The sequence below is a fragment of the Schistocerca serialis genome, chromosome 8 (genome assembly GCF_023864345.2).
Source record: "Schistocerca serialis cubense isolate TAMUIC-IGC-003099 chromosome 8, iqSchSeri2.2, whole genome shotgun sequence".
Classification (NCBI taxonomy): domain Eukaryota; kingdom Metazoa; phylum Arthropoda; class Insecta; order Orthoptera; family Acrididae; genus Schistocerca; species Schistocerca serialis.
In genome coordinates, this window is record NC_064645.1 from 428663705 (window position 1) to 428685767 (window position 22063).

At 41.1% G+C, this 22063-nt stretch overlaps 1 protein-coding gene across 1 annotated transcript in view; it reads right to left on the minus strand.

Moving 5' to 3' along the window:
* Window positions 1-22063, minus strand: part of LOC126416618 (acylglycerol kinase, mitochondrial) — a 95558-nt gene that overhangs the window by 42168 nt on the left and 31327 nt on the right. The window contains exons 4-5 of the mRNA XM_050084374.1: window positions 19645-19845; window positions 19095-19416 (exon numbers count right to left, since the gene is read on the minus strand). Of these exons, the coding sequence (XP_049940331.1) occupies window positions 19095-19416; window positions 19645-19845 (523 nt within the window). The remainder of the gene's footprint in view (window positions 1-19094; window positions 19417-19644; window positions 19846-22063) is intronic.

Genomic DNA, 22063 nt, shown 5'->3' on the forward strand with positions numbered 1-22063 from the left:
TTGCATCTCTTCCAAGTGTGGTGGTAAATGTACGAGAACTGAAGAGGGCATGTTGCACTGCCTGTACTGTTAGGGCACTGCAGCCAAATCACCAGTTTGGATCTAGCAGCCTTATCGAGGTTCCAAGTGTACCAGGAATGTTGACAACAACATCAAGTTGTCATTTTCATCTGTGAAACTGTGTTCTGTGACAGCACCAAGCCCTGCTGTGTGTGATTGTCAAGAACTTAAGTCACTGCTCCTCAATGTGCACTTGCAAGTAATATCTTCAGTACCATTCCATCAACTTAAACTAAGACCAAATACAATGATGTTTACATTTTATATATACCACAAGTGTCTCAAAATAGTTTTCTTAGTAAATAAAGTATTGTGTCTGAATTAGTTGGTTTACGACATAGCATCACTCTAACGTTCAGTACATAGTTCAAATGGCTCTGAGCACTACGGGACTTAACTGCTGTAGTCATCAGTCCCCTAGAACTTAGAACTACTTAAACTTAACTAACCTAAGGACATCATGCCCGAGGCAGGATTCAAACCTGCGACCATAGCGGTCGCGCGGTTCCAGACTGTAGCGCCTAGAACCGCTCGGCCACTCCGGCCGGCTCAGTACATGGTTCTTAGAATGTTGTGCCCTGCCCGCGATGTAATAACATACTATTTTCTTTTTCTATCAAATTATTAAGCACTAAGTCAATGAACTGCGCTGGAAGTCAGTTAATATGTATGCCCAGAATATTGTGCGTGGTGTATCATTATTATCTGTGTTTTGTTCTATATAAGAATGCACGCCCATCTTTTTTCTTTTCTCTTCTCTTCTTCTTCTTCTTCTTCTTTAATCGTGTGCTTTTCCTACAGCATCTTACGCTATCAGGTTCCTATTTTCTTCCATTTTGTTCAAATGAACTAAATTTGTACTCCTGTTAGGAATTTATTTACTCACTCTATTATTATCGACAAATGCGAATACTGATAGGATCTTGTTATGAACACTTTATTCTTTTGCTCCAGAGTTGAACTAAGATTATTGTAATACTCTGCCACTGTTGTGGGTCACCACTTAAAATTATTAACTTTTTGACTTGGTCTGCATTATTCCCCAAATGCGGAGTATGTGTTTAATCACACTGGAATGACTTTCCTCTGCTGTAGACATGTTTACTCATCACACTAAATGGCCATGTATATTACGGATTTTTCAAAAGCACTGCCACTCAGTTACCTGGGTATTGTGTACACGCTGGCACATACAGCCACATTTCTATCTAAATATCCTAGTACTTGTTCAGATTTTTGGCCTTTTATTTGGGGTTATATGCTCATTTGCTGTTGTGGTCTGTTGTTTCTGTTTTTGATTTCAAATAGTGACCAACTATATGTGAAGACTGATATAAAGGTGCTGTTTTCTTTACTTTTCTGCTCTATGTAATTGGAGTAAAATATACAATTGATGACAACGCATCTGTGTGGAGCAGAGGAAGAAAACCAAGAAAAGTGACAGCAACAATAAATTCCTCAATATTCATAATTGTGATGACTCTTGTATATAGTGTCAAGGTAACAGTCCTAAGCCATGCATAAAACTGTGTATTACAAACTATACTTTTGTTTCTACAAAAGACACAGTAGATATTTGTTCTGAATAAGAACAATCTAAGTGTGTCACTACACCACATGTAAAACAAGCACTTTTTACCAAGACATTATATTGAGAAACACAAGAAAGTTTATTTAACAGCATATTTAATTATTCATATTCAAGGCACAATGTCAACTAATGAATGATTCAATCATTATTTCATCTTTTCTCATATTTCTTACTGAACACCTGATAAATATACAAATTTTGTGCCAAGAAACAAGACATAAGTGCAAAACATGCAACACACCACTACCATGTTTCAAGACTTTTAACAATGAGAAGTACTGATCATTAAACACTGCACACAATAAAATGAAACTAAATTCACAATTATATGTACCTTGAATCCTCTTTCCAATGAATTACTGCACTGACAAACACACACAATACTGAAGTTTCAGATGTTGTATGCCTATGTCATGTGTGAAGTACAATAAGTTAAATATCAAGAGTATTGTGTCAATACAACAGGGTGTATCTGAACAGTATTGATTATATTTAAATGTTTATTGCTGATTACATTTAAACGGCGGTAACTCCTCACAAAGTTGTATGAATGATGTGCTATCTACTGACTGCTTATGAACCTACAGAAATCATCATTTTGATTCCATGGTTGCCTGGCAGAGGGTGAAAAAAATGGTTCAAATGGCTCTGAGCACTATGGGACTTAACATCTGAGGTCATCAGTCCCCTAGAACTTAGAACTACTTAAACCTAACTAACATAAGGACATCACACACACCCATGCTCGAGGCAGGTTTCGAACCTGCGACTGTAGCGGTCGCGCAGTTCCAGCCTGAAGTGCCTAGAACGCAGAGGGTGAAACCAACAGCTTCAAAACTCTTTGCTTTTGCCACTTGAGGAATTAAGAAACACGATAATCCCACAATTAGGCCCTTAAGACCACATGATAGTCAGCTGACCAGCATGTCACCCTCAGCAATTCATTACTGGATGCAATGTGAATGTGCACGAGGCCAGCACACCTCACTCCCAGTCAATGTCGACATTCAGACCTTGGAGCCGCTACCTCTCAATCAGGAAGCTTCTTAATTGGCATCACAAAGTGGAGTGCACTCCAGTCCAGTTCCCCCACCAAGGAAAAAACTCTGGCAGCACTGGGAACTGAACCTGGGACCTCCACACGAGGGTCCGTTGCATTCAGAAGCAGAGGAATGCGTGCTGCAATTCAATTTTTGAGTGCAAAGAATCTACATTTACTCAGATTCCACAAGACCTGTGCAAAGTTCATGGGCCTACAGTAGTTAATGAAAGGTAGACAATAGTCTTGAGACTTTAAAAGTGATGAAATGTCATTGCTTTGACTATTGGAGGAGACCAGAGACCTCGAGATCTGAATAAACTACAGAATTTGCAGTCTTAGTTACATTTTAATTTATTTGTACAATAACCAGCTGATCAATTTCTTCATGTTGGACATGCCACTTTCTACATGACTCCCACAGAAAAGTTTAGATACCACAACTTACTGAATATGCTTATGGATCAACAAAAAGAATAACAAGGAGAAAATTTTTTTGGGGGCTGCTACCAATGAGAAAGAGATTATTTGTAATCTCAGATTGTTCTGGGTAATAAAACAGGTATATCCTACACTAATGCAGAATCAAAGTGACGATCAACGCGATGGCACCAGTCAACTTCACCCAAATCAAATGAATTCAAGCTGTTTCCCTACTTGAGTCAAAACATGATGGTTAACATTTTCTGTGGCATAATGGGCATTCTTCTGGTTGATTTTGGGGAACATGGATCAACAACTACAGCTGACGTGTAACCAAACTGAGAAAAGCCATCAAAAATTGACACTGTGGTAAAATGTCATTTGGAAGATTCCTACTCTACAACAATGCATGTTGCTGCTTGTACTGTCTCCTGCAATTGACTTTAGTAGAGACATTAAATGTACGTTAAATATTCTCATGCTTAATTTGCAAGGTGAATTGAACCAAAGACATAAAATTGAGTAGTGTGTGCGTTTGACTGCATAGAAAAGAACAAAGACATCACAAAAACAATATGGCAAATTTTTTATTTGATGAAATCTTTCATCCCTCTGGCTAGTACTGCTGAAATGAATGGATGCACTAACATCTGGTTCAAGGTATATTTCTCAATGTCTGTAACAATTAATAATTTCCTGGTTTGTGTTTGAAAATATATTTATTATTGTAAAGTTTAAGATAATATTCTTCTGTTTGTGTACAAGAAGTGTCCTTTCCTAGGTAGTACAACATTAAGATTAGTGGACTATTCCCATTGTTGGTTACCATTACAGCACATAATATTAATTTTGTTGAATACGGCTCAGAGAGCCAAGTTTTGCTAACGAGAAGTGATAAATTCTTAGCATCTAATGAAATACTGAATAATAGTCATAAGAATTTTCAAATTTTGCTTCAACTTTCACTATTACCAGATTTCATATGTTGAGTACATTACATTATAGCAGCTGGAACAGAGAAATTTTACTTTACGTTAAGTAAATGATATTCAGTGAACTTGGCCAAATAAAATCTGTATTGTCTACATATACATCAAACCAGACACCTTAGATAAATAACAGAGATCATGTTTCAAAGAAAAGGTTTGCATGTTATGTAATAATTCCACAGCTCCGCAAGCACACTTAATAGAAATGCTGAAGGCAATTCTGCTCAGTCTATTTAAAAGTGAAGTCATTAAAGTTACCATTTGCATTTTTAACCTACAATGTGTTTAAAGCAAAGACAATACCACGAAGTACTTTTCATGGTATGCTCACAATCATAACAAACCACACTGGAGTAAAGAGCCTTTATTTTCTATTATTTTATGCTACGCACTGGAAACCCCGTAGTCCTGATCTTGTACAAAGTAACTGTTACATCTTCTTCCACTTGAAACAATGGCTTGAAGTACAACAGTTGGAAGACAGTAAGGAACTGAAAATTGCCAGTGTCAACTGGTTCAATTTATAAGTGGAGAATGTCTATACACAGGCATTTTACAAGACAGTGCAATGTTACAGGCATTTTACAAGACAGTGCAATGTTACAAGAAGTGTTTAGAAGCAAATGATGATTACATGTAAAAGTGAAGGAGGTCTGTAGAAAACTAAAAGTGCCAATAAAAGCTTTTTCAGCTAGTATATTTTTAATTACCAAATGACCCTTACTTTTTGAAAAGTCTTGCAGATAACTTTATTTCCAATCCATGCATTAAGGACAGCTTATTTGCTTCAAATTTGTCAGTTAATTCTGAACTGTGTCCTATCACACAGACACCTCAGCTTTTAAGAGTGATGTGTTATTGTGTTCACCATTCCACCTAATGCAGTACGCAGGCAGGTAGTGAGAGAAAAGGTGGGGAACAATACGAGTATACAGGAGGCATGACGTAGCAAAGACATTCATTCTATAAGTATCACCTGAAGATGAGGACAAATACTCTGTTGAAATATTGTGTTTTGTAAAAGACTGCATCTGACTTGACACCAGAGAACAATACAAACAGCTGATTCATCAGGGAAGCTTAAGATCACACATCATGAGAAAAGTGTTATGCAAATATGTAGATACGATCGTGTGCTAATTTTTAACTTGCACAAATCATTGCGTAATGACCACTATCATGTATGCACGAGGTGAACTTGCTTGTGTGAATGCGAACACATCTTCCTTTCTGAAGAAGGCACTGGTTGAAAGCTCAATTTGGAACAGTCTTCACATGTTGTGCCTGTCTGTAACTCAACGTGCCATCTTTATAGTGAGAAGTAATCTGTATTTTTGATAATATATTTGGTACTGTGCTTTACAATGATGCCACAGCAATAGAACAATGTATGGTTAGCATAATTCACTCACTTACACGTAATGCTATAGGACATTTTGAACATTAATGTGACCGCCTGTCAAAAGCCCGAATACCATATTTTTCAGTGTGGACTGCCGTGAGACATGCAGGTAGAGTGTCAGTGAGGTACTGGAGGCACAGACAGGGATGTGGAACATTAATGTGACCACTTGTCAAAAGCCTGAATACCACATTTTTCAGTGTGGACCGCTGTGAGACATGCAGGTAGAGTGTCAATGAGGTACTGGAGGTACAGACAGGGATGTGGAGCCATGCTGAGAGCTAGCTGTGTGGTGTCACCGCCAGACACCACACTTGCTAGGTGGTAGCTTTTAAATCGGCCGCGGTCCATTAGTACATGTCGGAACCGCGTGTCGCCACTGTCAGTGATCGCAGACCGAGCGCCACCACACGGCAGGTCTCGAGAGACTTACTAGCACTCGCCCCAGTTGTACGGACGACTTAGCTAGCGATGCAACACTGACGAAGCCTCGTTTATTTGCAGAGAAGATAGATAGACTAGCCTTCAGCTAAGTCAATGGCTACGACCTAGCAAGGCACCATAGCAATTGATAGTTATCGTATGAAGCATGTCTCATCAAGAACGATGTATACAAATGATGGATTAAAGTTAAGTATTCCAGAAGCTACGTACTTTTCTTTATAGCATTCATTACGTATCCTGTTTCAGACCTCATGCCATCCTGCGTGAGCTTATAGCGTGCATTTCGGCCTTCTCTAGCAATATAACAAGTGGCGACGAGGCTTGAAAGAGGATTTCGCGTTCGTATTGCTTTAATTTATTTGTGTCATGGCTTCGCCACAATCTCCAGATGTACTGTCCGAATTTTATCGCTTGCAGAATCAGCAGACGCAGGCGTTATTGGATGCCCTTGGACAGCTTGTCCAGGGTCAGCGCGCAATGCAAACCGATGCGGCAGCCGCCACTTCACTGCTACCGCAGCCACAACATGCTGTTGCACCCCAGTTTCGACAATTCGATGCGGCGATGGAAAGCTGGACGGATTGGTCACGGCAATTTGGATTTCACCTCGCCGCCTATAGAATTCAAGGTAACGAGCGGCAGCCTCATTTATTGGCGTGTGTAGGGGTGCAAACGTACCGTGTGATAGTGAAATTATTTCCCCGACGCGACGTAGCAACTCTGTCCTGCGACGAAATTTTGTGTGCATTAGATGCATATTTCAAGGAATCAGTCAATGTAGTTGCAAAATGGTATACGTTCTTTCGTACAAAACGTACGGCCGCTCAAACTAATAGGGAGTGGGTTGCAACTTTGCAAGGCCTTACCAGGGATTGTGCTTTTGAGTGTGAATGTGGACTCCCTTATTCAGATACTATGGTACGTGATGCAATTGCACAGAATGTTTCTGATGTTTGCATACGGAAGCAAATTTTGAAACTAGTCAATCCCTCCCTTCAACAAGTGATGGACATATTGGATAGGCAAGACACACTTGACTTTGCTCAGGAATCATTTGAAACTTCGCCAGCTGTGTGTCACATTAACCGGCCCGCCGGGCGAGCTGCACGGAACTGTAAACATCCCTCGCGCACGTCCGCGCAGCCACGTGTCCCGCGCCAGCATGCAAACGCAGTACTAAAATCATGCCCGCGGTGTGCTACTAGACATTCACGTGAGAATTGCCCGTCACGCCAAGCTATTTGCTTTTTCTGTAATAAAAAAGGACATGTTCAGAGTGTTCGCCAGAAAAAGCTCAGATCGGACACTAAAAACCATTCCAGGCCCTTTGCTTTGCGCCGGAATCGAACCAAGAATACTCAGGCTCGTGAACCTTCGCCCATGGAAATTCATGTAGTTAATTCCACTCCGCCCAGTGCCACTCTCTCTAAAAGTGACTGTGTGCGTCCCACAAAAAGTGTACGTCGACATCACCGGAAATCACGTCAATTGGCAAGTGATTCTGTACCAGTGTCTGTTCACATTGCACGAGACAGTCGCTCTTGTCAGCAGGACAATAAACTTTTTGTAGACTTAGACATTAATCGCAACGTGATCCCATTCCAGCTCGATACCGGAGCTGCAGTTTCATTGATCAATAAAGACACGTACAAACAACTGGGCGCTCCTCCGTTGCGTGCCGCAAATGTTCAGCTAACTACATATTCAGGTCACACGATCCCTGTGTTAGGACAGTGCAGCCTTCTTGCAACATACAAGGGACAAACAAAACTGGTGTCATTTTACGTACTTCGTTCTTCTAATGCAGTGAACTTGTTTGGTTTAGATTTATTTCAGTTGTTTAACTTGTCTATAGTGAATCAGGTCCGATCAGTGAACCAGACTGTGCCTTCAGCCAGTGTTTCTCGTCTATGTGACGACTTTGCAGACATTTTTGCACCGGGCCTTGGTTGCGCTAAGAACTATGAAGCACATTTGGAACTGAAAGTAAACGCGCAACTGAAATTTTTCAGAGCGCGCAATGTTCCCCACGCATTGCGTGATGAGGTCGCAAGAACCTTACACGATTTGGAATCACAAGGTGTGATTGAACGTGTGCAGACTATAGTTTCCGACAATGGCCCACAATTCATGTCCGCAGAATTTCAGTCATTCTGCGAGGCCAATGGTATTCAACATCTGACATCCGCGCCGTTTTCGCCTCAGTCAAACGGTGCCGCTGAATGATTGGTCCGGACTTTCAAGTCACAGAAGTTGAAGTTGAAAGAGTCGCATTCTCGGGAAGAAGCGTTATTGCTCTTTTTGTCCTCGTATCGCTCTCAGCCCCGCGACGGTCGCTCGCTGGCTGAGTTGCTTCACGGTCGTCCTCATCGAACCTTGATGTCTTGGTTGCATCCGCCGCATCAGGTTCCTGTGCAGCGGCAGACTCCTGCTTTTGCTCCGGGCGACGTTGTATTCTATCGCAACTATCGCGGTTCACGGCATTGGCTCGCAGGGCGCATTCTTCGCTGCCTCGACCGCGCTATGTATCTGGTTTTGGGGGCCTCTGGTGAGGTGCGTCGCCATCTCAATCAGCTGCGCCTCTGTCGTCGCACGGCTTCTGCCGCTCCCCGTCTGCTTTCAGCGACGGCGCCGTCCGGTCAGAGCCTTGGGGACCCATCTACTGGCTCGCCTCATCCCCAGGTGTTACCGACGCTGCCTTCCATTTTGCCCCATGGCGACACGCCGCCGTCGCCGCCTGTTCTCCCGCCGACGCTGCCAAGCGCCTCCCTGGGTCGCACGCCGCCGATCGCTTCCCATGACCAGCTGTCCTCCGACATGGAACGCTTGCCCGCTCCGGACCATCTGTCGTCTTCGCCAGTCGGGTGCTCCGACTCGATGGAGGTCGACCCTTCGGCCCCTCCGGTCTCTTTACAGGCGCAAACACCGCATGTTGGCGTGCACCCTGGACTAGGTTTTCAGGCGTTTCCTAGCTCCCCTCGGACCGAATGGCCGGGTGCGGGTGGCACAGCCTCGCCTGTTGTTAGGCTCTCCACCTCATCGCAGACGCCAACATGGGCCCTCCCCACGGCGGGCGGAAGCCTTATAACACGACCGTTCGCCGATTTGCGAGGGAGGAATGTGGCGTCACCGCCAGACACCACACTTGCTAGGTGGTAGCTTTTAAATCGGCCCCGGTCCATTAGTACATGTCGGAACCGCGTGTCGCCACTGTCAGTGATCGCAGACCGAGCGCTACCACACGGCAGGTCTCGAGAGACTTACTAGCACTCGCCCCAGTTGTACGGACGACTTAGCTAGCGATGCAACACTGACGAAGCCTCGTTTATTTGCAGAGAAGATAGATAGACTAGCCTTCAGCTAAGTCAATGGCTATGACCTAGCAAGGCGCCATAGCAATTGATAGTTATCGTATGAAGCATGTCTCATCAAGAACGATGTATACAAATGATGGATTAAAGTTAAGTATTCCAGAAGCTACGTACTTTTCTTTATAGCATTCATTACGTATCCTGTTTCAGACCTCACGCCATCCTGCGTGAGCTTATAGCGTGCATTTCGGCCTTCTCTAGCAATATAACAAGCTGTGCTACGTTTCTTGGTTGAGGATCCATGGTGCGAACAGCCCAAACTAGATAGTCCCACAGATTCTCAATTGGGTTTAAATCCAGGGAGTTTGGTGGCCAGCAAAGTATGGTATACTCATTCTGGTACACTTTGAGCTGTGTGACATGTTGCATTGTACTGCTGATAGATGCCATCCTGCCAAGGAAGAACCTACTGCACGTAGGGGAGGACAAGGTCCCCAAGGATAAGTACATACTTATGTTGATCCAATGTGCCTTCTAGAATGAAAAGCTAACCCAGGCAATGCCGTGAAAACATTCCCTAGACCATAACACTCCCTCTTCTGGCCTGGACTCTTCTGATGATCCAACAGCCATCTGTCCGATGGAGCACGAAATGTGATTCATCTGAAAAGGCCACCTGTCACCACTCAGTGGACACCCGTTGCAGTACTGACAAGCAAATGCCAGCCTTCATCACTGATGAAAAGCAGTCAGCATGGGTGCACAACCAGGTGCCTGCAGTGGAGGCTCATAAGCAGCAACATTTGCTGAATGGTCATTGAGGAGACACTGTTGGTAGTCCCTTGATTCATCTGGGCAGTCAATTGTTTGACAGTTTCATTTCTATTCACCCGTACATATCTCTGCAGCCACTGTTTACCCCTGTCATATATTGTTCATGATGCACCACAGTTGCCTCAGCACCAGTTTTGGATAGTGCATTACGACAACGGCTGCACTGTTTTCTGCAACCCCACACAGCACACTTTATATACCTTCCACTGCTGCTGCTGCCATATGCCATCTGTGATTGGTTATTGTATGCTGATATCAAACATGGGTAGCAGTCACATTAATGTGACTCGACTGTGTATCTTTTACAGGCAGTTAATGGTGTAATATGCACCATTTCAAACATCATACCATGATGTGTGATCTAAAAATATCAGCTTATGTACTGACAGATTTATTCACTTCTTGAGATAGCATAGCCAGAACTGAAGGAATTATGGATGAGTACCTAAAGCGGGAGACTGAATTGCTGAGGTTAACTGGGCAAATCATAGGCTGCTAAAATCATGTCAGAAACTGTTGGAAAGGCCTTATCTTCAATTTCAAAAGAGGGTTTAAGATCTCTCTATACTTTTCAGTGTGATATCTTCAGAGATACCTGGAGGTTGGAAACTTCAAGTGCAAAAATAACGTTTACAGTCTCTGTACTTATCTTGTCTCAGCAGTGACAAAATTCAGAGGGAAATTTTCAGTCAAGTGTGAGTCAGGCTGCAGAGGTAATGCAATGTGAGGTATCTGGCCAAGCACATGGTGCCTGGCACATGTAGAAGTATAGGCAATAACAGGTTAGTGCTCAATGTGGCACATAACAAATTCAACTGCAGTAGTTCACTCCATAATGGTGAATAACTATTTCCATTGCAAAATTCCTACATGTTGTCAATATGCTTTAAAATCATTTTAAAAAATCTGCAGAATCAATACTTGATAGTCAGCTTTTAGGATTAATGTGAGATCACTGCACTGGATGTAATGCTATAATTAGGAAAGTGCAGCTAGTTAGAACGTTTGGCATTTATTGTTAATGGAAGACAATTTCAGTATACAAACAGAAACAAAAACTATGAAAAAATTGGAAAATACCACTCAGAAACCCTGTAAGGAAATGGAGAAGAGTTGAAAGCATCAACATATACAAGTCACTAACATCCGTTTGTACGTTATTGTAAGAAAGTACAAATTTGAATTGAAAGTGGAGAAAAGAAGCATATACAAATAGAGACAGGGAAACAGGAAATAAACATTTGCAATTTCAGAAATGCTGGTAGTAAAAGCAGCCTGTCTCTGTGATGCAATATCACATTTTTGAATATGCAATGTAAGTCTAAAGTGTAAAACATAAAAAATTAAATCTCTGGCAATTTTTGGACTATTCTACTTCTACTACTACTACTACTACTACTACTACTAAAGTTGTTGCACCTTAATAACTTCAGCAGCATGACTTATTTTTAATGTTTATTTTAAACAATGGGCAAAGATTACCAAATCCACCGGTTAGTCCCTCAGCCGTTAGGGGTAAAACCCAATGGGACTCGGGGCAAGTAAGGCTAGCAACCTGCTTCCCTGGTACTTTAAATATGATGCTGGCAACAATCAGAGCAAAATACCTCGCACCTTTGGAGGTGACGGAGTCCCACCTCTAACTGACAAACCAGGGACTCCTAAGATACGACTTGGCAAATGAATGGTAATGAGATGGGGAGCTATTAATATCAATGGGGGCTACTCTGGGAAAAAGGTAGAGCTGCAGAGGCTGCAAGTAAGATGGGGCTGGACGCTTTAGCTGTTAGTGACATTCGGGTAAGGGGTGAGAAAGAAGAGGAAGTGGGAGAATACAAGGTCTACCTGTCAGGAGTCAAAGCAGGAATAGCACAATGGGGTGTAGGGCTTTACATCAGGAAAGAAATGGAACCCGGCGTAGTTGCAATAAGGTATGTAAATGAACGACTGATGTGGATAGACTTGACAGTGTCTAGCAAGAAAATTAGGATTGTGTCAGTATATTCGCATTGTGAAGGGACAGATCAAGATAAGATGGACAGTTTTTATGAAGCACTCACTGATGTAGTTGTTAGAGAAAGGACAAGGACAGTGTTCTGCTCATGGGTGATTTTAACGCCAGGATTGGAAATCGAACAGAAGGATGTGGAAAGGTTATGGGTAAATTTGGAGAGGATATGGAGGCCAACAGGAACGAGAAACAACTCTTGGATTTCTGTGCCAGTATGGGCTTAGTAATCACAAACTCCTTTTTTAAACATAAGAACATTCACTGGTATACTTGGGAAGGCAGGGGAACCAGATCTGTCATTGACTATATAATAACAGATCAGGAACTCAGGAAGGCTGTGAGGGACACACATGTATTCAGGGGATTCTTTGATGACACTGATCATTATTTAATCTGCAGTGAAATTGGGATTGTGAGGCTGAAAGTGCAGGTGGTCAGGTCCATATGTAGGAGGATCAGAGTGGAGAAACTTCAGGATAAGGAAATCAGGCACAAGCACATAACAGCGATCTCAGAAAGGTACCAGTTAGTTGAATGTAGTCAATTACAGTCATTGGAAAAGGAATGGACAAGGTATAGGGACACAGTACTAGAAGTGGCTAAAGAATGTCTTGGAACAGTAGTGTGTAAAAGTAGGATGAAGCAAACAGCTTGGTGGAATGACACAGTCAAGGCAGCCTGTAAAAGGAAAAAGAAGGCGTATCAAAAATGGCTACATACTAGAACTCAGGTAGACAGAGAAAGTTATGTTGAAGAAAGAAACAAAGCCAAACAGATGATTGCAGCATCCAAGAAGAAATCTTGGGAAGACCTTGGAAACAGGTTGGAGACTATGGGTCAAGCTGCTGGAAAACCATTCTGGAGGTAAGAAGGAAATGACAAGTATTTTGGACAGGTCAGGAAAACTGCTGGTGAATCCTGTGGATGCCTTGGGCAGATGGAGGGAATATTTAGGTGAAAATACGATCAGTAATGTTTCAGATTTCAAGGTAGAATGGGATAGGAATGGTGATGGAAATAGGATCACATTTGAGGAAGTGGAGAAAATGATCAATAGATTGCAGTGCAATAAAGCAGCTGGGGTGGATGAAATTAAGTCGGAACTCATCAAATACAGTGGAATGTCAGGTCTTAAATGGCTACACAGGATAATTGGAATGGCCTGGGAGTCGGGACAGGTTCCATCAGATTGGACAAAAGCAGTAAGCACACCAATCTTTAAACATGGAAACAGAAAAGATTGTAACAACTACAGAGGTATCTCTTTAATCAGCTTTGTGGGTAAAATCTTCTCGGGTATTGTTGAAAGGAAAGTGCGAGTATTAGTAGAAGACCAATTGGATGAAAATCAGTGTGGGTTTAGGCCTCTTAGAGGTTGTCAGGACTAGATCTTTAGCTTGCGGCAAATAATGGAGAAGTGTTATGAGTGGAACAGGGAATTGTATCTACGCTTTATAGATCTAGAAAAGGCATATGACCGGGTTCCTAGGAGGACGTTACTGTCTGTTCTACGAGATTATGGAATAGGAGGCAAACTTTTGCAAGTAATTAAAGGTCTTTACATGGATAGTCAGGCAGCAGTTACAGTTGACGGTAAATTGAGTTCATGGTTCAGAGTAGTTTCAGGGGTAAGACAAGGCTGTCTCCACTGTTGTTCATATTATTTATGGATCATATAAACAATAGACTGGCTGGGTGAGATTAAGACATGTGAACACAAAATAAGCAGTCTTGCATATGCGGATGACTTAGTTGTGATGGCAGATTCGATTGAAAGTTTGCAAAATAACATTTCAGAGCTAGATCAGAAATGTAAGGACTATGGTATGAAGATTAGCATCTCCAAAACGAAAGTAATGTCAGTGGGAAAGAAATATAAATGGATTGAGTGCCAAATAGGAGGAACAAAGTTAGAACAGGTGGACGGTTTCATGTACTTAGGATGCATATTCTCACAGGATGGCAACATAGTGAAAGAACTGGAAGCGAGGTGTAGCAAAGCTAATGCACTGAGCACTCAGCTACGATCTACTCTCTTCTGCAAGAAGGAAGTCAGTACCAAGATTAAGTTATCTGTGCACCGTTCAATCTTTTGACCAACTTTGTTGTATGGGAGCGAAAGCTGGGTGGATTCAGGTTACCTTATCAACAAGGTTGAGGTTACGGATATGAAAGTAGCTAGGATGATTGCAGGTACTAGTAGATGGGAACAATGGCAGGAGGGTGGCCACAATGAGGAAATCAAAGAAAAACTGGGAATGAACTCTATAGATGTAGCAGTCAGGGCGAACAGGGTTAGATGGTGGGGTCATGTTACACGCATGGGAGAAGCAAGGTTACCCAAGAGACTTGTGGGCTCAACAGTAGAGGGTAGGAGGAGTCGGGGCAGACCAAGGAGAAGGTACCTGGATTCGGTTAAGAATGATTTTGAAGTAATAGGTTTAACATCAGAAGAGGCACCAATGTTAGCACTGAATAGGGGATCATGGAGGAATTTTATAAGGGGGCTATGCTCCAGACTGAACGCTGAAAGGCATAATCAGTCTTAAATGATGATGATGATGATGATGAATGGAAAATCCAGGATGGAATGTAACAATGTTATGAGAAGGAAAGTTGCTACTCACCATATAGCAGAGATGCTGAGTAGCAACTTTCCTTCTCATAATAATGTTTATTTTATGGTTATAATAGAGGGAAACATTCCACGTAGGAAAAATATGTCTAAAAACAAAGATGATGTGACTTACCAAATGAAAGTGCTGGCAGGTCGACAGACACACAAACAAACACAAACATACAAACAAAATTCAAGCTTTCGCAACAAACTGTTGCCTCATCAGGAAAGAGGGAAGGAGAGGGAAAGACGAAAGGATGTGGGTTTTAAGGAAGAGGGTAAGGAGTCATTCCAATCCCGGGAGCGGAAAGACTTACCTTAGGGGGAAAAAAGGACGGGTATACACTCGCACACACACACATATCCATCCACACATATACAGACACAAGCAGACATATTTCAAGACCAATGTTTATTTTATTTATTTATTTCTCAATTACAGCCAACAAAACAAAACTGTTTGCACAAAATATGACAAAGTACCACATCAGGCATTCTTGGCATGTACAGCCTTGTTGCAATTTGTGGCAATGCTTTTGCACCATTAACGCCCATGTCGAGCAACAACATATTATCATACTAGTGAGATGTACTACACATGACAATGGAAATTAATACCAATTAAATATTATACACAGAAGTATAGGGCATCAACAGCAATCATGAAAAGTGTAGTGATTTGACAGGTAGCGCTAGATGCAGTCCGACGGAGGTGTTAGTATCAAGTAGCTCGCAGTCAATGCCTGATCATCATGCGGTGAACGAGTTTTTTTCCACCATCTGGTACGTGCCAATAGCCATTCTGTGATAGTTTCTCTTGTCCTAATGAGTACAACAATGATGCATGGTATCTGTAGTCTTTAAGAGAGCTATTGTAGTATGAGATAAAGAAAACAGTATCAAAGATAAATTCACAAAATGCTAAACAAAATTCATCCAAGTTATAGTAAAGATATTTGTTTTATAGGTGTGTGAGAATATTACTACATTGAGGAGAAAATGATTTTTGATCAGAAATATTATGAAAAGGATAGGCTGCTACTTACTGCTCAGAGGAGATGCTGCGTCACAGACAGGCACAATGAAGAGAGTAAACAATCAGACTTGTAGCAAAATTTTATCTTTTACGAAGCTCGTATATCAAATGTTGGAGAGAGTAACTAACTGAATGAATATTGAATTCTTTGGCATGAATGAAACTCATAACGATACACCATTTATCAAATTATGCACTCAGATGTAAGTGCTAAGATCAACAGAAAAACTTTTGACCTGATCTCAATGTCAAAAGCAATCAGGTCTGAATTAAGATGCAAAAGTTCTGTCTGTATGTGTAAAGCTATTCACAGAAGTACCAGACAGAATGGGAAAGCAAATGCATCAGAAAAAATTATTAAAATGAACTTGAATAAGAAAGATAACAATGAGCTAATACATTTTGGTCTCTAAGTAAAATTGCAAATACGCTGGTAAAAATAAGGTCAGCTATTCAATGTTTAAAGTCTGCCAGACAATATTTATTAAAATCCAGTTTAATTATCCAAAAGGGGTAAGCACATACAAAATTGCACAACCTACTAATTGACAAGACAATTGCAGAATATGACTTTCCAACAGAAAATTATGGTTTGTTTCTCCATAATTTTCAAGGAAAATGGAACTTAGCAATGTCAGTGGCCTGTAGGTATGAAACTACAGACATCAGATGACAGAACGACAACTCTTTTCTTTACTGCAATTAGAATTTAATTTGAGAAAATGACTATTTATGTTCTGATTTGACATTGTTTTTAATTTAACCAGAGATACTATCACTACTGAAAATAACTTTGAATATAGATGAAAGGTGCCTGTTATGAGAGAGTTTGTTAATGTGAGAAGGCTAGATTATGACTACAATAAGTTCTCAGCTCTTCTGGGAGGTATCAGAACATTGTTCTTACAGTGCCTGTGGCATAGAGCAGTGACAATAACATAATCAGGGACCTGGATATTTTGGAGTGTTCTTGATTTTAAAAGTGCCAAATGTCAAGTTTTTTGAGATATATGCTTGTGGCACTTTAATATCTAAAATTGAGTAGCTGTTGCAACAATATTCATACATTACATCATTCACGAAGTACTCTTTCATTTGCTGTAATCAACTGTCCTTCAAACTCAGCAATGTAACTATGTGGCTAGGTTTCCAGCATAAGACAACAGGACATGGTATCTAATATTAGGGTAACTTCATTTTGCTACCCTGCAGCTGAATTCAGACTCATATTTTTCTAAGTGGTTTGACAAGTTTGTAAAATTTAAGAAGCCAATGATCCTGTTGTGCTAATACATGATGGGCATCATTTCACATTTGAGTGATAGATAAAGCAAGAGAAAACTCTGTCCACATCATCTGTCAATCACCCCATTCCATGCACAAAATACAGCCTCTTGTGGGGATTCATGAGGCCATTTAAAACACATTACCCTCAAGAAACAGAAACCTGGTGGGCAAAAACACAAGTCAAGTAGCAACTTCATTTTTGATAATGAGGTTCTATGGAGTTACCTACTTGAGACCAGTGACAATGGAAAATGCTATAAACGGCCTCTGGAAAATGGGACTGTTCCCACAGAACAGGCATAAACTTAGAGACAATGACTTTACAATACACCAGGAGTATGACATACAAGATGAAAACAGCAGAGTAAATGCGAGTCCAATTGGTAGCTGACAAGCTCCCAAAATCTGCATGCTACATCAAGAACCACCTGATCTACAAAAATCAGTGCACATTCTGAATCTGTTACATAGCTAGCATAGTTTCCATACAGGGAATGTTGGGAAAAAATCAGAGATGAGAGTTGTAGTGGAATCAAAGGAGACAGAAGCAAAAGTTTTGTTCCTGGGAAAGAAAAATAGAAAGAGAAAAAAAAATACGATTCAGTCTTACAGTCATTCATATGTTGATGCAAAGTTAATTGAGGACAATGCTTCAGATGTACAATCTGAAGGAGAAGACACTGAACGCATATTTTGTAGTGGACATTTCTCTGAAAACTAACAGAGAAATGGGCACAGTGCATGGAATGCTATCCTTGGGCCCCGAAGAATGTTAACTTGAAAACAAGCTTTTATAAATCCTGACTACACTTCTTTTGCACAGTAAACACATAAAATCTTGGAGAGGCAGTAAGAAAGAGAATATTATTATTTTAGGTTTTACCTGTTCTTATATTGGTTGATATTAAGTGTTTTCTCTGACCGTCTCATATTAACACACAATTTCTATTTTCATTGTAATTAACTTTCTCTGAGGTTTCTTTCTGTAATTTAGATGTATTAAGTGTTAAGTAGCAGAACTCGATAAGTAAAATGTGAAGTACAATGATTTAATGTAAATTTCTAATTAACAAATGTACAGTTGTAGCGAATGTTGTAATATGATGTGGAGTAATGTAAGACAAGGAAAGTTCCATGTAAGGAGTGAGGATAGTATGAAAGCTACCCAACCACTGGCATCAATTACCTGTCTCATTTGATGAGGTATGAAGGTGGTCAGCCTCTGGAAATAGATCTCATTGACTGCAATACTCTCCTATGTATCTAACACTAGAAACGGCAGTCTAAGTTAATGCGATGCTTCACTTTGGCCCAAAATTTTCAATGAGATTCAAGTTTGCCACTCAAACAGGCCAATCAATCAGGTCGATGCCAGCCTGTTGCATAAACCATTGATAAAGATTTGACTTGTGTAAATCAGTGAGTGGTCCTCCTGGAACTGGATCACATCATTGGCACAGTGCACAGTGCGCCATACTGGACGAGTGCCAGGACAGTGTCTCTCATGGCCCATGTACGCTGAGACATCCTGTCAGTAAATAACTGTCATATACCCATCAATGGTACTGTATGTTCTCATTTTCGGCATACCTCGGCTATACTCATGTTACATTTGCAATACATTAACAAACAATACAATGTAAAAATAGTATATGGTACCAAGGGGATGCAAACCTTAATTACTTGCATGGAAATCTTGATCCTCAAATTTTGCCATGCAGCTACCACATAACTGTAAAACTCTGCTCTTAACTGCATATTTGAGGCACAGACATCTTGGTGTTTCAAACAGATAAAAGTAGTAGAGTGTATACATAAAACAATACGTGGAAATTATATGCAATCAGAGAAAATTAGAAAGGTCTATAAGTAAAATAATTACATTAAGAAGGGAACAAATAAACTGCTGAAAGTGCGCTACATGTGGTGCTGTGGGAATTGCCAGTGTGTGTTGTGTTCCTTTTGGTGCGAGCTGTACACAACCGAAGATAATCAAGCTTATCAAGACAGGCGAACAGTTTCGCTTTGTTGATTGTACTTGTACACTAACCTGTTCCTGATACAGCTGTCTGTCTTGGAAGAAATGACTGCCACCAACGTCTCGGCTGTGATGCAGTGGCTCTATTCCTGACAACATTTGGATTGAAACATTTTGAACAGCCACCACATGGATAGATGTAGTCCAACTCTGCATCACACTGCCAAGATATCCCACTTTTTTCACTTTTAAGACCAGTGAAAACATATGTAACATAGGACCGTAAGCTTCCCCAGTACCAGTATTTATCCCTCTTAGCATGCGCATCTCGGTAGGCTCCCCACTGTATACTCCCCAGTCCATACACTGGCTTTACTGGTTTGTTTTCGTCTTCCTGTACATAAAGAATGACAAAATAATAACTGCACAGAAGATAATTAAATATTAATGATCTACCAACAAAATCATGACAAAATTCAGGAATAATACTCAGAACACTAATGCAACTTCTCTTTGACAAATGTTAGGAATGGAGGTCTTGGACTGATCTATATGAACTCACAGGTATCCAAGCACATTATAATAATTCTCACTGTTTTAAATTATGAGTTAGTTAACTTACCCCTAAGACTTCAATTTTCATTACATCTACAGGTTTCTTTGCCTCTCGAATTACAGCCATTGTTGCCTCAGCAATATGTTTCACAACATTGGTATCAGAATCATAAAACAGTGACTTGGCAAGTGTGTTGGTCTGGCCAAGTGGTATTACCCCAACAGGATAATTAACTGCATTTCCATTGCGGAGCATACCAGTGACAACCTAATAAATCATATGCATAATTATGTGTACTATACATTAGTTGCTGGTACAAATGAGAGTGCATTAACTACAATGTCAGTTACCACTAACACTTAACTATAATAATATTAAGGAAAGGAATGTGAGTCACCTAATACAGTGTAAGTATTTCTTTCAAGTTTAAAATATTTCACCAAATACCATGAGTTTCTTCCTAAGAATTTTCTGCTCCCTTTGTGTAATACCAGTGATTGCCAGTTACAGTACCCTATGTGTGAAGTAAATAGTCATGGTAGGACTAAAATAAGAGGTCATAAATCAAATATTAAAACAATAATAACTATTCACTTTATAATGTCAGGTAAAACCAGTATGACACTGTAATCAGTTTTTATGACTGTGTAACAAATTTGCAGCTTTTAGAGCTTAAGAGCAAAAGGAAAACTATAGGAAGTAAACAATATCAGAAAAGTGCCCAGCGATTTATTCAGTTGTTACCATTAGAAAAGCAGTGGAGGAACAAGGAAGTCACCCAGAACCTTTATGCTATAACCCTGTACAGAATACCTGGATATGCACCATGGCACCTGGCCACTGGTGCACTACACTTCAAATCATCTGCCAACAGCATCTGCACTGGCAGCCACCAGAGACCGTCTGCAGAGAAGCACAAGACTTGTCTATACGGCACAGCAGCTGCCGTCTACTGGAGCCCTCCTTTATATTAGGACACTGCAGCAGGCACTGGCTATTAACCGTGTTCTTATCGTTTCAGCTTCTATGTGCGTTGTTCATTTGTATATGGATGAATACACTTTGGTTAATTAGTCCTGCACTGTTATTTATATCTTGCGTTATGACACAATTGGTGGAGTGTGGCATACACTTCCTTGAGCTTAGTCTATTGGCTACATGTCCATGGAGACAGTGTTCTCTCCTTGAGAACCAGAGGCTCTTACACTTGCTATCACAAACTTATCGGCTACAATGGTGGATTCCAAGCTGTCGCTGTAGCTGCCGCCTTTTCCCCCTTATGATATTCCAGGAACCTGCGTTGTTTTCATTTGATAAAATGTGTAAGTTGTCAAATTACGGCCATAAATGCACACGTCATTGTGCCACACATAAAAGTTCTTTCGTCATCAGAAACAGCATCGCCAGTTCTGCCAAGCTCAATAGCTTCAGTCACAATTGTCAGTTTGTTACCAGCACTCATCTTGATTCCTATGCTGATTCTATGGTCCATGACACAATCATTTGGTTGACTTCCAATAAGGAACATGCATTGGAGTGTGAGAATCCATCTTTGGATGAAGTGTTTTAATACTGCTGAACCTTTCAAAGTATCTTGTGCTGCAGGTGATCATATTGAGGCTTGGTGTCACATTGCCACAGCGGCTCCTGTCCCTGGCCAGGGGCCATCAGTCATTGGGAGAGGGACAACATGTAAGCTGTACGAATGTGGCCTCCACGCCCTGCCGAACAACCACCATCATAGCAATGATGGTGCTCTGCCCTCCTATTTTGCCCATACAGTTTTGTGCAACATTACAGGGCTACATGCCCTAAGTGCTTGGCAACATGCAACAACTGTAGCAAAAAGGACACATATAGTCTGTGTGTTGTTCCCAGCCCCCCGCCCAAGTGGACATGGACATGTACGTTAATTGTCTCTCTCCATTGTTTATGACTCACAACAACTGTTTATTGAAGTGTGAGTGATGGGACACAAAGTTCAGATAACATGTGCACATGGGTGCAACCGTGACTTCATTGAACTTGCATGCATATGTGGATTTGAGACCTGCAGCACTGTCTCCAGTTACTTGACATTAGGTGAGTTACAATGAGCAGCATATTCCAATTTTGGGGTAATTTACAGCTCCCACTGTGCATAAATCTGTGGTTCGTTCCTTGCCTTTCTTGGTAGTGGGTGACGCTTTCACTGACAATTTGTTCAGTCTGGATGCTTTCAATGCTTTTGGTTCTTTCATTTCAGATACGGTGCACCTCATTTCAGACCAGGTCCCTTACCAGCAGTTAGATGTTCTGAGTTCTCACTTCTTTTTTTGGATGTGCCACTAATTTAGTGATCCACATTACCCTGAAACCTATGGCACAGCGACACTATTTCCATGTGCGCCTTATTCTGTGACTTTGCACAATAAAGTGAAATAAGAACTGGATACCTGATGTCATTGGGCCAACTACATTGAGTGAGTGGGCTATCCCCCTCGTG